Source organism: Ambystoma mexicanum, chromosome 5p (genome assembly GCF_040938575.1).
Source record: "Ambystoma mexicanum isolate Mex_15411 chromosome 5p, UKY_AmexF1_1, whole genome shotgun sequence".
NCBI classification, from domain to species: Eukaryota; Metazoa; Chordata; class Amphibia; order Caudata; family Ambystomatidae; genus Ambystoma; species Ambystoma mexicanum.
Genome location: NC_090930.1, coordinates 204,368,043 through 204,382,358, shown reverse-complemented (window position 1 = coordinate 204,382,358; position 14,316 = coordinate 204,368,043). Strand labels below are relative to the sequence as shown.

General features: G+C 48.5%; 1 protein-coding gene across 2 annotated transcripts in view; it reads right to left on the bottom strand.

The window, feature by feature from the left end:
• Positions 1-14,316, bottom strand: part of COL4A6 (collagen type IV alpha 6 chain) — an 856,046-nt gene that overhangs the window by 287,286 nt on the left and 554,444 nt on the right. For both annotated transcript variants that reach the window (XM_069612628.1, XM_069612629.1), the window contains exon 9: positions 10,112-10,147. In XM_069612628.1, coding sequence (XP_069468729.1) covers positions 10,112-10,147 — 36 coding nt within the window. The remainder of the gene's footprint in view (positions 1-10,111; positions 10,148-14,316) is intronic.

Here is a 14,316-nt window from a genome sequence, read left to right as displayed (position 1 = left end):
CCTAGTTAATGATGTATTTCATCGGTCATGATTTTTCAGAGGCTTGGTGCTCAATGTTTTTTTCATTATTTCCACATGGCTTCAGATAGCCAACGCTGCCTGTCGGAAATAAAAGTAAGGCTTTCGCGGTGACATTGTTGATGAATTTGATATTTTGGCATATGTAAATTACTGACATCTGTTAAACGAGTCTTCACGAGATCGCTGGTTACCTTTTCTTCCTTGAGCCCGTGGGGTTGAGGTTGCCAGTCTGTCGGAGTATCTCTTGCCAATGAATGAGTAACGCGAGGAATCAGCCCAATACCCTCCTAACGATATATAACAGGATGGCACTGAACCAACTCCCAACGCCACGGGTGGCACTTCTCCGTATTTACGTGGCGTCGGGACAGTGTTTCCACTGGCAGAGAAGGCTTAATGAGGACACCGGTAATGGTGGAAGCTGAACTCCGGAACATCCAAGAGGGTAGCAAGACACAGGTATTGGCAGGGCACAAGACAGGTAAAGGAGGAAGGTCTGCAAGGGCCAACAGAACAGACAAGGGAAACCTACTATCCTGGGAGAACGAAGGAACCAGAAACCCAGACAAGAACTCCCCTACCCTAACCCAGGAGGCAGGCAAGGAAAAGCAAGGACTGGGAAGCAAGGGGTAGGAGGACTAAGGAGCAGGGAGAGGACAAGGAGGAAAGACTGGACTAGGCAGGATAAGGCAGAATAAGGAACTGGAGAGGCTGAACAAGGCAGGATTAGGCTTAGGAAGGAACTGGAGAGGCTGAGGCACGGACACCAGGGCTCCAGCAGCGCATACACAGTAACAGCCGTGTTGAGACGCGTTGTCCCTGTGCATGCGGTGCTCATTTAAAGCCCGGCATCAAAGCGAGGCTTGGAACGCATGTTCCGACACTGCGCATGCGCGGGAAGTCGGATACTGACGATCCGCGCATGCGCAGATCTTCGCAAGATGGCGGCGCCAACGGAGCCTATCGGAACGCGGGCCGGCGTGGGGAAAGACGCCACCGCGGGTACAGCCTCCATGAAGGAGGAGACCGCTGCGGCCGTGGACCCGGGACCCCAGGACAGGTAAGTGGCGCCCACGAGCGAGCGCGCGGCGTGACACCATACCCCCTCCCGGACAACCCCGGAGCACCGGGCTTCCAGGGGTAGCGGAGATAGAAGTCCCGAACCAGGCGCGGTGCATGCACGAAGCGTGGTTCCCAAGTGCGGTCACAAGCAGGATAACCTTTCCAGCTGACCAGGAGTTGCAGAGCACCCCGCCAAATCCGTGAATCACAAATCTCCTGCACCTCAAACTCAGGGACCCCCCGAACCAAGACCGGGGCAGGACGGGAACAGGTGCGACCCATAACATCGGGCACATAGGGCTTCAAAAGAGAGACATGAAAGACAGGATGGACCCTCCAAGAACGTGGCAGAGACAAACGAAAGGCAACAGAAGAAACACGCCCAATGATGCGAAAGGGACCAAAAAAGCGGGGAGCCAGTTTCATTGGTAGATTGCGTACTGGTAGATTCTTGGAGGACAGCCATACCCTGTCCCCAACATGAAGGACAGGCTCAGGGCTCCGTCTCTTGTCAGCCTGTTCAATCTCCTGCACCTCAAACTCAGGGACCCCCCGAACCAAGACCGGGGCAGGACGGGAACAGGTGCGACCCATAACATCGGGCACATAGGGCTTCAAAAGAGAGACATGAAAGACAGGATGGACCCTCCAAGAACGTGGCAGAGACAAACGAAAGGCAACAGAAGAAACACGCCCAATGATGCGAAAGGGACCAAAAAAGCGGGGAGCCAGTTTCATTGGTAGATTGCGTACTGGTAGATTCTTGGAGGACAGCCATACCCTGTCCCCAACATGAAGGACAGGCTCAGGGCTCCGTCTCTTGTCAGCCTGTTCCTTCATACGTGCTTGTGCCACTGCCAAGGTACCGGCCGCCAGGCGATGTTGATTGCGGATCAGGGCTACCAGGGCATCTGCAGATGGAACGGCACTGGAAGACGTAGGACGTACTGGCAGCAATCTGGGGTGAAGACCAGAAGAGCAGAAAAAGGGGCTGAGTCCGGTAGCAGAATGAACAGCATTGTTGTAAGCTGCTTCCGCAGTGTCCAACCATTCCGACCAGTTGTCTTGAGTGGCATTGGCATAACAACGTATATATTGCTCAAGGGTTTGATTGGTGCGCTCCGTCTGCCCATTGGTCTGTGGATGATAGCCGGAACTCAGGGCTCGCTGAATGTCCAAATGCTGACACAGTTGGTCCCAAAAAGATGAGATGTATTGAGATCCCCGGTCCGATAGAATTTTCTCCGGAAGACCATGAAGACGATACAACTCGTGTAGAAAACGTCGTGCCATCTGGGAGGCAGTGGGCAGTTTGGGAAAGGGCAAGAAATGAGCAGTCTTGGTGAAGCAGTCCACCACCACCGTTATACACGTGAAACCACCAGACAGGGGCAGGTCAACGATGAAATTCGTGGCGATGGTATGCCAAGGGAACGGAGACGTGGGCGTGGGTTTCAGGAGACCAATGGGCCTTTTGCGAGGAATCTTGATCTGGGCACATACAGGGCAGGAATCCACATAGTGCTTTACCAGCGTGGCCCACCCAGGCCACCAGTACTGCCATGCAACCAGTTCTTGTGTTGTGCGGACTCCACGGTGACCACAAACGACGGAATCATGGCATTTCTGTAGAACGATCTTCTGGAGCTCCAAGGTGGGAACGTACAGACGATCCTTGAAGAACAACAAGCCGTCACGTTCCCTGATGTCAGAGCGTTGTAGTATCTGTAATCTTGAGGGATCCGTTCGTGTGGCTTCTATCAATTGTTGGAGCTGGGGAGTCACCATCGATAGAAAATGCTTTGACGCTATCAGAGGCTCCGGTTCCTTGGCGCCTTCAATGTTGTTTTCCAGAGACCGAGACAGAGCATCAGCCTTCGTATTCTGGGAACAAGGAATGTATGTGACGGTGAAATCAAACTGCGAGAAGAAAAAGGCCCAACGAGCATGACGGGAGGTTCTGGATTGCAAAGAGCGCAGGAACTGTAGATTACGGTGATCTGTGCGAACCACCACTGGGTACCTCCCACCCAGCAAGTGATGTCGCCACTCCTCGAGAGCTGCTTTCATAGCCAGTAATTCCTTTTTCATCACCGCATAGTTTCTCTCGCTCGCTGACAATTTCCGTGAGTAGTAAGCCACTGGGTGCTCTGTTCCCGTGAATGAATCTTGCTGTAGTAAGACCGCACCAATTGCGTAGTCCGAAGCGTCTGTTTCAACCACAAATGGCTTTTCATCGTCTGGATGTCTAAGAACAGGAGCCGACATGAAGGATTTTTTCAATTCCAGAAACGCCTCCTTGGCCTGCGTGTCCCAGAGATATGGCACCTTGGTACTGGTCAGGCGGGTTAGGCTGTTGGCAAGTTGAGAAAAGCGCGGAATGAAGCGTCGATAAAAGTTGGCGAAGCCCAAGAACCTTTGAAGTGACTTCACGCCATGTGGCGGTTTCCATTCTCGTATAGCTTGCAGTTTCGCGGGATCCATCCGCACTCCCGTGCTGCTGATCACATAGCCCAGAAATTCCATGCTTTCCATGTGAAATTGACATTTTTCTACCTTGGCATACAGGCCGTTAGGAGAACTTCCTGAACATGCGCCACATGTGCAGTTCGAGTGTCAGAAAAAACCAGGATCTCATCAAGGTATACCCATACAGATATTCCAATAAGGTCCGAAAAGACATCGTCCATGAACCGCTGGAAGACGGCCGGGGCGTTGCAGAGTCCAAACGGCATCACCCTGTACTTGTAGTGACCGATAGGTGTTTTGAAGGCCGTCTTCCACTCATCTCCCTTCCTAATCCGCACCAGGTGATAGGCCCCTCTTAGATCCAGCGTGGTGAAGATTTGTGCGGATTTCAGGGATTCGATGATGTCCCGGATGAGTGGTAATGGGTACCTGTCCTTCCTCGTGATCTCATTTAGTTGACGATAGTCGATACAAGGGCGCAAAGTACCCTCTTTCTTCTTAACGAAGAATAACGGGAATCCTGCGGGGGACTTGGATGGCACTATGTAGCCCTTGTTGAGGCAATCCTTAATGTACTCCTGTAGGACGCCTTTCTCGAGTTGAGTCAACGAATAGATCTTGCTGTGGGGAATGACCGCATCGGGCAGGATGTCAATGGAACAGTCAAAGTGCCGGTGGGGCGGTAATGGTATGTCTTCAGGCCTGGAGAACGCCTTGTGGTATCCGGCATATTCGTGAGGTACCAACTGGGTGGCACATAAACGGGCAGATACGTCAACAGGATTGAGGGATTCCAAAATTGCAGGAAAGGTTTCGTGAAGTCCACAGTCCCGAGGACAACGCGTCGAAGAGAACACCAGGGAACGAGCGGTCCAGTCGACCTGCGGATTGTGATATAACAGCCAAGGTAAGCCCAGTACCACCGGAAAAGAGGGAGACTTGATGACATCCAACGAAATCCGTTCGAGGTGCCCTTCCACAGAGAGCCACAAGGGGTCGGACTGTTGGCAGACTGGACCAGAAGACAAAGCAGAACCATCAATCACCTCGACCACAGTTGGTCGTTCTTTGTAATGTAAACGGATCCCATTGGCAATCGCGAACGAGGCATCGATGTAGTTGCCGGATGCTCCACAATCCAGAAGGGCCCAGGTTTTCATACACTTCCCTAGCCAGGCAACACCGACTTTCAGGATCAACAAGGGCACCGGGTTCATGGGAGGAAGGTCAGATTCAGAGAGGCGGCCCGCTGCTGCCTTCGCCTCAAACAACGGGCCTGTTAGTTTTCCTGCTTCGTCAGAGGGCGTAGCGGACAGGTGCCTAGTAAATGACCCAAACCACTGCAATACAAGCACAAGTTTTGCTGTCGTCTTCTTTTCTTTTCGGCCTCGGACAACGGGCATCAGATGGCTCCCAACTGCATGGGTTCTGGGCCCACATCGGTAGAGACAGCTGGTCCGGGGTTCAGTACCGGAAGAACCGGGTGATACCTGTCAGATCTGCGATGTTCACTCTGTCGTTCAGCTAACCTGTGGTCAATGCGTAAAACCTGTTCCACCAATGCAGGCAACGTTTCTGGCTCCGGGATGTGCAGCAATTCGTCTTTGTACTCTTCTCGTAGCCCCCGACGAAACAGGGTTTTCTGAATGATTTCGGGCCATTGTGAATCGGTTGCTAATTGTCGAAACCGACTTATGTAGTGGATTATGTCACCTTGTCCTTGTTTGATCTCCATTAATTGATTCTGGGCCATGGCTGCCAAATTGGGCGGTTTAAAGACATCCAAAAAGGCTTTCTCGAAAGCAGCAAAATCACCCAACAGGGGACTGTTGGTAGAGACCAAAGGTGCGGCCCAAGCAAGCGCATTGCCGGTTAGGTTTCCAAGGATATACCCGATCTTTGCCTTGTCTTGACTAAAATGACTTGACCTGAACTGGAAATGGATCTGACAGTGTGTACAGAACTCTGCCACTCGACGCGGGTCACCATCATACTTTATCGGAGTAGTGTAAGCCATGGAGTTCTCAGGTGGTGTAGCTGGTTGTGAGGGGTTAGCCATACTGCGACCCATCGCTTGTCGAAGGGTGTCGTTCTCCTGGCGGAGGGTGGTCATTTCAAGACGCATGGTACGCATTTCTTCACGTAATTCCTGTATGTCGTCCATGTCGAGACTGAAGGAAAGGCGTCTCAATCTGTTAAACGAGTCTTCACGAGATCGCTGGTTACCTTTTCTTCCTTGAGCCCGTGGGGTTGAGGTTGCCAGTCTGTCGGAGTATCTCTTGCCGATGAATGAGTAACGCGAGGAATCAGCCCAATACCCTCCTGACGATATATAACAGGATGGCACTGAACCAACTCCCAACGCCACGGGTGGCACTTCTCCGTATTTACGTGGCGTCGGGACAGTGTTTCCACTGGCAGAGAAGGCTTAATGAGGACACCGGTAATGGTGGAAGCTGAACTCCGGAACATCCAAGAGGGTAGCAAGGCACAGGTATTGGCAGGGCACAAGACAGGTAAAGGAGGAAGGTCTGCAAGGGCCAACAGAACAGACAAGGGAAACCTACTATCCTGGGAGAAGGAAGGAACCAGAAACCCAGACAAGAACTCCCCTACCCTAACCCAGGAGGCAGGCAAGGACAAGGAAGGACTGGGAAGCAAGGGGTAGGAGGACTAAGGAGCAGGGAGAGGACAAGGAGGAAAGACTGGACTAGGCAGGATAAGGCAGAATAAGGAACTGGAGAGGCTGAACAAGGCAGGATTAGGCTTAGGAAGGAACTGGAGAGGCTGAGGCACGGACACCAGGGCTCCAGCAGCGCATACACAGTAACAACCGTGTTGAGACGCGTTGTCCCTGTGCATGCGGTGCTCATTTAAAGCCCGGCATCAAAGCGAGGCTTGGAACGCATGTTCCGACACTGCGCATGCGCGGGAAGTCGGATACTGACGATCCGCGTATGCGCAGATCCTCGCAAGATGGCTGCGCCCACGGAGCCTATCCCGACCGCGGGCCGGCGTGGGGAAAGACGCCACCGCGGGTACAGCCTCCATGAAGGAGGAGACCGCTGCGGCCGTGGACCCGGGACCCCAGGACAGGTAAGTGGCGCCCGCGAGCGAGCGCGCGGCGTGACAACATCATGAAGACTAGGTTGGCCCTCCAAACAGATTTATTCCTGTTAGGTGAATAGGAATGGTCTGTTTTTTATGTCCAGAGTTCGCCGTGCAGAGGCAGGAAGTGGTACACAGTGCAGCAAGGAGGAACTGGTAAGAAGATCATGGGGGGACAGGGAGGAGGTGAGGAGTGGGGATGTGGTCATGCGGCGGGTTGGGTCATGGGCAAATACCCCATTGAGGGCAAAGATTACTGGATCCTGAGGTGGTTTGTAGGATGGGTTTCGTGGAGGGGAGATGGGGGTTGAAATGCTGCATTAGAGAGTAGAGTGGAGGCAGGTGAGTGGGGGAGGGAGGTTCGAGGAAATAGGATTTCGGCGGGAGGTACCACATGAGAGGTGCTCGGTGGGTGGGATTCGGTGGGTGGGATTCAGAGGGTAGGGGATTGAAGAGAGCGAGAGTTCCTGCAAAATTATTGATCCCTCCAAATATGTTGAAGGATTTAAATGAGTCTGCCTGGATTCTCTGTTTGAAAGATGATGAATTATAAATGGAAATATTGAATTAACTGTTGCATTTGATCTGTGATTATTCAACTTCTTAAAAGGATGTTTTTGTAAAATGTTCACTCATTTCATTGTTTACAACAGCTTTCTGAGAAAGGAAGCAATAACTTTAGACCTGCTGTCATGATGGAGGTCACTTCTGGAAAAGCTATACAATGAATAAAATACATCTACATCAGGCCATCTTAAGGGTCTTGAAAGACCAGAAATGGTATTAAGGCTTAACGCAAATGTATTTGGATAGTTACAGCCTGAAATTGTTTGTGTCTTTACTAGCCTTACTGCACTAAACCTGCATGCTCCTGCTTTCCTTACCTGCTCTAGAAGAATCACAGAAGCTACACATTGTTCATTATTTCATTTTCCTCACATTGCCTTGGTATTTTGCTATGAACACTCTACGCCTCATTGCTGCATGGAATTCCACTTTGCCAGTACCCTTTCCTATAAACTAAAACAACATGTTACACATAATGGCCAAGTTATCTGAGTTTGGTACCTGAGCAAGCTAAACAAATGGCAGAACTGTTGGTGAAAAGGACTGGATAGGAAGATGGTTATATGTTGGTCAGCAGTGGCAAATAAGGACATCCTATCTTGGACATTCTACCAAGAGAGCATGTGCCATGAACCAGACGCCCAACCATATCTCAATGAAAACAAGAACTGCAGATATGGAAAAAGGGAGAAACAATCACAAATGCCTCGGTACTGCCAACTGAACTGGACCAGTGCCAACTCACAAACATTCTACAGGTCTAGCGACCCCACAGTCATGGACCCGAATGACCAAACATTCTGACCCACTTGCCAATTCATCACCATCATCGCCACCTTCATGCTCCCTCTTCCTCTTTAAACTCCATTCATGAAGAAACTAACATATGCACCACAGCAGTGGCTCCTTTACTCACTCACCCCCACACTCCCACAATCCCAAACTCAAACCCACACTCACACATTCTTACACCCCCTTCCGCACTTACTCTCATTTCCACTGACACTCTCACTGACAATGGCACACTCACTCTCACTGCCATACCCCAATACCACACTCACTCTCACACCCACACTTGATCTCATGCCCGCACTCACTCTCACCCACACTTGATCTCATGCCCGCACTCGCTCTCATGCAGACTTGCCCTCATGCCCACACCCCCTCTCATTCTTGTTAGGTCCAGCGTCGTACAGGGTGCCCTAATAAAAGCCCTAATTAAGGAGACACATGTTGCTGCTGTGTCCCTGAGGGACTGACCAACTCCTCACCATCGCCATTACCCCCCCTTCCACATTATAGTCATTACAGTAAAGTAGCTAAGCCATCTACAGCAGTATTTTACAAGCACACTCCCACTTGCGCACTCCCCCATTCACATCCTCAGTCTCACTCCCACTATCTGCAAATACCAGCAGAGCGTCACTGGTATTCCTTGCAAGATTCCAGTTTAGCATTCCCAGTAAGCTTGAGATTCCCCGTTCGCTCCCCGTTCCGACATTTGCAGCACACTCCCACTCTGACCTTCCCATTAGGCTTCCATTTCATACAATCGCATTATACTGCACTTAAACATTCTAAATTAGCCCCAAATATCATGGAGAGGAAGGACCCACTGGGGAAAATCTGCGTATGCAGCTCAAGCTGAAAAAAAGACAGAACAAACTCTTACACCCCTTAAAACATAAAGGCTGGTAATGCCATGAGGCAGAAGGATCAGCAGACTGAGACAAATCCTTTGCAGTCCACGGGGAACCACATAACCGTGTAGTATTGCATCCACCGGCATGACTAAAACATGGACATGATTTCGAAATTGATTTCCCTAGAATATGTCATTCATTCATATGCTTTGATCAATAACTATGCAAAGATTGATTCTCAACCGATATGAATACATGGCATCAGGTAATAATGCCCTGATACATAATGTCACCTGGAAAAGGTTGTGGCGACATTATATTTGGTAACCATATATAGTGGGTCAAGGGGGGAGTGGTTGCAGGGGTGTCCCCCGGATCCCCTTGGAAAAAAAAGAGTTTGGGCGTGACGGGGGGTGTCCCCCGCATGTTAAATGTAATAATGTCCCTGCAAAAAATTGCACTTTTTTGGTCACTGTTTTGCCAGGCAACGTTTTTGCAGGGTCATGATTACACAGAACCAAATACATTGCGTTCTTTTCTTTTATGCTGCATCTTAAATACTACCTCTGTGGTTCAGCACACCGGTTGGTTCTTTTTCTGTTCCTCTTCTTTCTTTCCATCTCCTGCAAGACTTTGTAGGCTACATCGCCCTTTGGTCTTTTTCTGGTGGACTCGTTTTATATTTTTAGTTGCACTTGACTCTGACATCTCTATATATAAAATGGAAATGTGTGGATATGTGTGTGTGTGTGTGTGTGTGTGTGTCTGTTCGAAATGTTCATCATACTTCCCAACATGCCTGACATTTGGGCATGTGGGTAGGTTCCATGATGCAGACAATGTAAAAAGTATAAAATATTAAAATATAAAAATATACCTTTGTATAATTTTCTTTTTGGTGTGCGAATTGCCGTGTGAAGCAAGGGTACAGCTGCTCGTCTACTATATAACTTTTAGGTTGTTTCTCTTGCTAAGCACAGGTTAATTGAATAATACATTTGTTTAATTTTCAATTGATACAATGTTATCTTACCTTATTTTCTGTTTCTCTACTCATACTATAGACGAGACTATTTAGCGACTGTGTTAGAAGTGCCTGAATATATGTCTTTTCTAATTGATATCTAACTAGTTATACTTCAGTGGGAGCACGTTTCGTTTTTCTAGTATCACATAAGATGGCGACAGCCACTGCACTGGTTAAGTGTGAAAATAATAAGTTGAACGAAAAAGATACTTACAAGAACGCCATGCAATCCTGGCAGTCCGTCGTCACCCTAAAATAAACACAACATTAGTGAACCACAGAAAACAGCTTCGTTCAAGTACAACAGAAGAAAACTAGTGACAGTAAAAGAACCTCAGTGGAATTTCTTTCATGACTCTTGTCACCAAACTGTGAGTGGCGGGTGCATAGAACAGCCTCTCACTCGATGTGGCCAAACCCTGAGTGGCGCATAGAACAGTCTCTCACTCGCTGTGGCCAAACCCTGAGTGACCGGCGCATAGAACAGTCTCTCACTCGCTGTGGCCAAACGCTGAGTGACGCATAGAACAGTCTCTCACTCGCTGTGGCTAAACCCTAAGAGGCGCATAGAACAGACTCTCACTCGATGTGGCCAAACGCTGAGTGGCGCATAGAACAGTCTCTCACTCAATGTGGCCAAACCCGGAGTGGATCATAGAACAGTCTCTCACTTGCTGTGGCCAAACCCTGAGTGGCGCATAGAACAGTCTCTCACTCGCTGTGCCAAACCCTGAGTGGCGTATAGAACAGTCTCTCACTCGCTGTGGCCAAACCCTGAGTGGCGCATAGAACAGTCTCTCACTCGCTGTGGCCAAACCCTGAGTGGCGCATAGAACAGTCTCTCACCCGCTGTGGCCAAACCCTGAGTGGCGCATAGAACAGTCTCTCACTTGCTGTGGCCAAACCCTGAGTGGCGCATAGAACAGTCTCTCACTCGCTGTGGCCAAACCCTGAGTGGCGCATAGAACAGTCTCTCACTCGCTGTGGCCAAACCCTGAGTGGCGTATAGAACAGTCTCTCACTCGCTGTGGCCAAACCTTGAGTGGTGCATAGAATAGTCTCTCACTCGCTGTGGCCAAACCCTGAGTGGCGCATAGAACAGTCTCTCACCCACTGTGGCCAAACCCTGAGTGGCGCATAGAACAGTCTCTCACTTGCTGTGGCCAAACCCTGAGTGGCGCATAGAACAGTCTCTCACTCGCTGTGGCCAAACCCTGAGTGGCGCATAGAACAGTCTCTCACTCGCTGTGGCCAAACCCTGAGTGGCGCATAGAACAGTCTCTCACTCACTATGGCTAAACCCTAAGTGGCACATAGAACAGACTCTCACTCGCTGTGGCCAAACTCTGAGTGGCGCATAGAACAGTCTCTCACTCGCTGTGGCCAAACCTTGAGTGGAGCATAGAACAGTCTCTAACTCGCTGTGGACTATCTTTATTATTTTCAATACTCTTACAGTACACATTGACGTAAACAACTGGACTCAGTTACAATTAACAGAGTGTTTGAAAAACACCAGCTTGACAAGGCATAACGATGGTACACAAAATTGCAATTTAGGAATATGAATGGGGTGAAAAAAAGAAGTAGGCAAGTTTAACGACTTCCGTTACATGCTATGGAACTTGAGCCCTTCCAGGGGCATGGGCCAGTGTTTCTGCAGATCTGGGATAAGAGTACAGCTGAAACTGAAATGAAGTTCAACAACAGTCAAGACTATTGAGTAAGGACTATTGTACAAATCATTACGTTTATGTGGAGTTGCAAAAAAGAGGCTACTCTCAGATGGGACCTGAAGTAAAATCAATACCCCCAAAAAACATGCTGTTAGAGCTTAGAGCCATCTATGCAAAAGAAGCATATGTACTGGAGGATACATTTCCATGCGATTATACCAAGCTAGAGCCGTGAGTCGAAGACACCGATGGAGGCAGCAGAGTCTGGGGGGAAATTAGGAAGTTGCAGACACAGCTCCGAAGTGTATAGATCGCCCAGCACCCCTTTTATGGGGTATCACCCGGAGTTCCCTTAGGATAGGCGCTGATTCGAAGGAGATCCTAGGCCACGGGGGGCCGCTGATTAATGGAGCACAAGTGTGGTAATAAATGGGACATGTGCACTGATTGTCTGATACCTCGGATATTCGTTTCTGTAGTATAATCTGTTTTTCACTAACCTGAGAGCAAAGGAAAATCCCTTTTGAAGGAATACAAAAATGTTAAATTGAGGTGATAAATTAATTGGACTACATACTTGTATTATATGGCAAAGGTAATGAATGCACTGTGGCACCTTGCAAATATATCACAGTCGGTTCACTCAATAAATTGCGTAGAAAGTTTATTTGTTGGAAGATTTTAGCTCTAAAAGTGATATCAACTTAGCTTTGTTTAATAGCCTGTCATTGCTATGTCTCCATGTTACAAACCACTGCTTCTTTCGGGAAGATCAGTGATTTATGATATCTGGCACCCATGCAATAATAGCTGATATGAGAGTTATTTCCATCTACCACTGCAATAAAATCATGCCGGCTAAAACACTAAATTCCAATTGGGCTGCCATTCTGTAGAGAAGAAGATGGATGACAAATATCACAAACAGGAACATGTGTCTTATCTTTTTGAGGGAAATATTTTCTAATTGCAGGCCGAAGAGTTAAGGGATTTGTCCCACCCACAAAATAATATGATGATTTCTAGGGTATAACAAAGTCCCACATTATAGCGCTCAGCTGCTACTTGGCTTAAAGTCAATATCATGGCTAGAGGGCCAGCTGCTTCCTTACTCAGCTCTTGATCTAAGGGATACAGCGTCCAGCTACCTCCTTATTCGGCTCATAATGTAAGGGATATAGTTTCCAGCTGCTTCCTTACTTGGGTCACAATCTCAGGCATCAGCTGCTTCTTTACTCTCAACTCACAATCTCAGGCATATCGCGATTAGCTGCTTCTTTACTCAGCTCACAATCTAAGGGTTATCGTTATCAGCTGCCCCCTTACTCAGCTCATAATCTACGGGATATAGTTTCCAGCTGCTTCCTTACTTGGGTCACAATCTCAGGCATATCGCGATCAGCTGCTTCTTTACTCTCAACTCACAATCTCAGGCATGTCGCGATTAGCTGCTTCTTTACTCAGCTCACAATCTAAGGGTTATCGTTATCAGCTGTTTCTTTACTCAGCTCACAATCTGAGGCATATCGCGATTAGCTGCTTCCTTACTCAGCACACAATCTAAGGGATATAGCATACAGCTGCTTCTTTATTCAGCTCACAATCTCAGGCATATCGGTATCAGCTGCTTCTTTACTCAGCTCACAATCTCAGGCATATTGTGATCAGCTGCTTCTTTATTCAGCTCACAATCTCAGGCATAGGTATCAGCTGCTTCTTTACTCAGCTCACAATCTCAAGCATATTGTGATCAGCTGCTTCTTTACTCTCAACTCACAATCTCAGGCATATCGCAATCAGCTGATTCTTTACTCATCTCACAATCTCAGGCATATCGCAATCAGCTGATTCTTTTACTCATCTCACAATCTCAGGCATATCGCGATCAGCTGATTCTTTACTCATCTCACAATCTAAGGGATATAGCATCCAGTTGCTTCTTTAGTCAGTTCACAATCTCAGGCATATCGTGATCAGCTGCTTCCTTACTCTCAATCCACAATCTCAGGCATATCACAATCAGCTGATTCTTTACTCATCTCACAATCTCAGGCATATCACAATCAGCTGATTCTTTACTCATCTCACAATCTAAGGAATATAGCGTCCAGTTGCTTCTTTAGTCAGTTCACAATCTCAGGTATATGACGATCAGCTGCTTCGTTACTCTCAACTCACAGTCTCATGGATATAAGCCCCATAGACTTCTTTTCTTAGCTCACAATCTCGGATATAGTGCTCAGCTGCATCTCTGCCATGCTCTGCTCACTATTTGTAATTCTGCCTGGTACACTGCTTTCTGATTATCTATGAGAGCCAGGGTTCCCTTTTCGATCTCTTTCTCTCCTCTCAATTTCTAAAGGGATTTCTACTCCCCTTGCCCTCATGCTCCTCTCTCTTTCTCTCACTCACTCTATCTCCCTCAGTGTGTGTGTGTGTGTGTATATATAGTGTATATAGTGCCCTTGCCATTACACAGGTAGCTTTTCTCCTTCTACTCCAAGGGCTGCTGTAAGTGTTATTATGCCCTTCTTACTCAGGAGGGATGAGGTGCCCTTCACACCAGGGTAGGCTCAAGGTTCAGGTTGAAAAGGGGGCTGAGGTCTTGAATTTTTCTCAAGGCTCCCCGCACAAAGGACTTGTCATAGATTTTGGGATTCTTCATGCTTGGCCTCTGCTGGGCCGGGACTCTGTTTGCAGTCCTCTTGGTGGATGCTGGCCTCTCAAATCTGCTGCAGGGTAT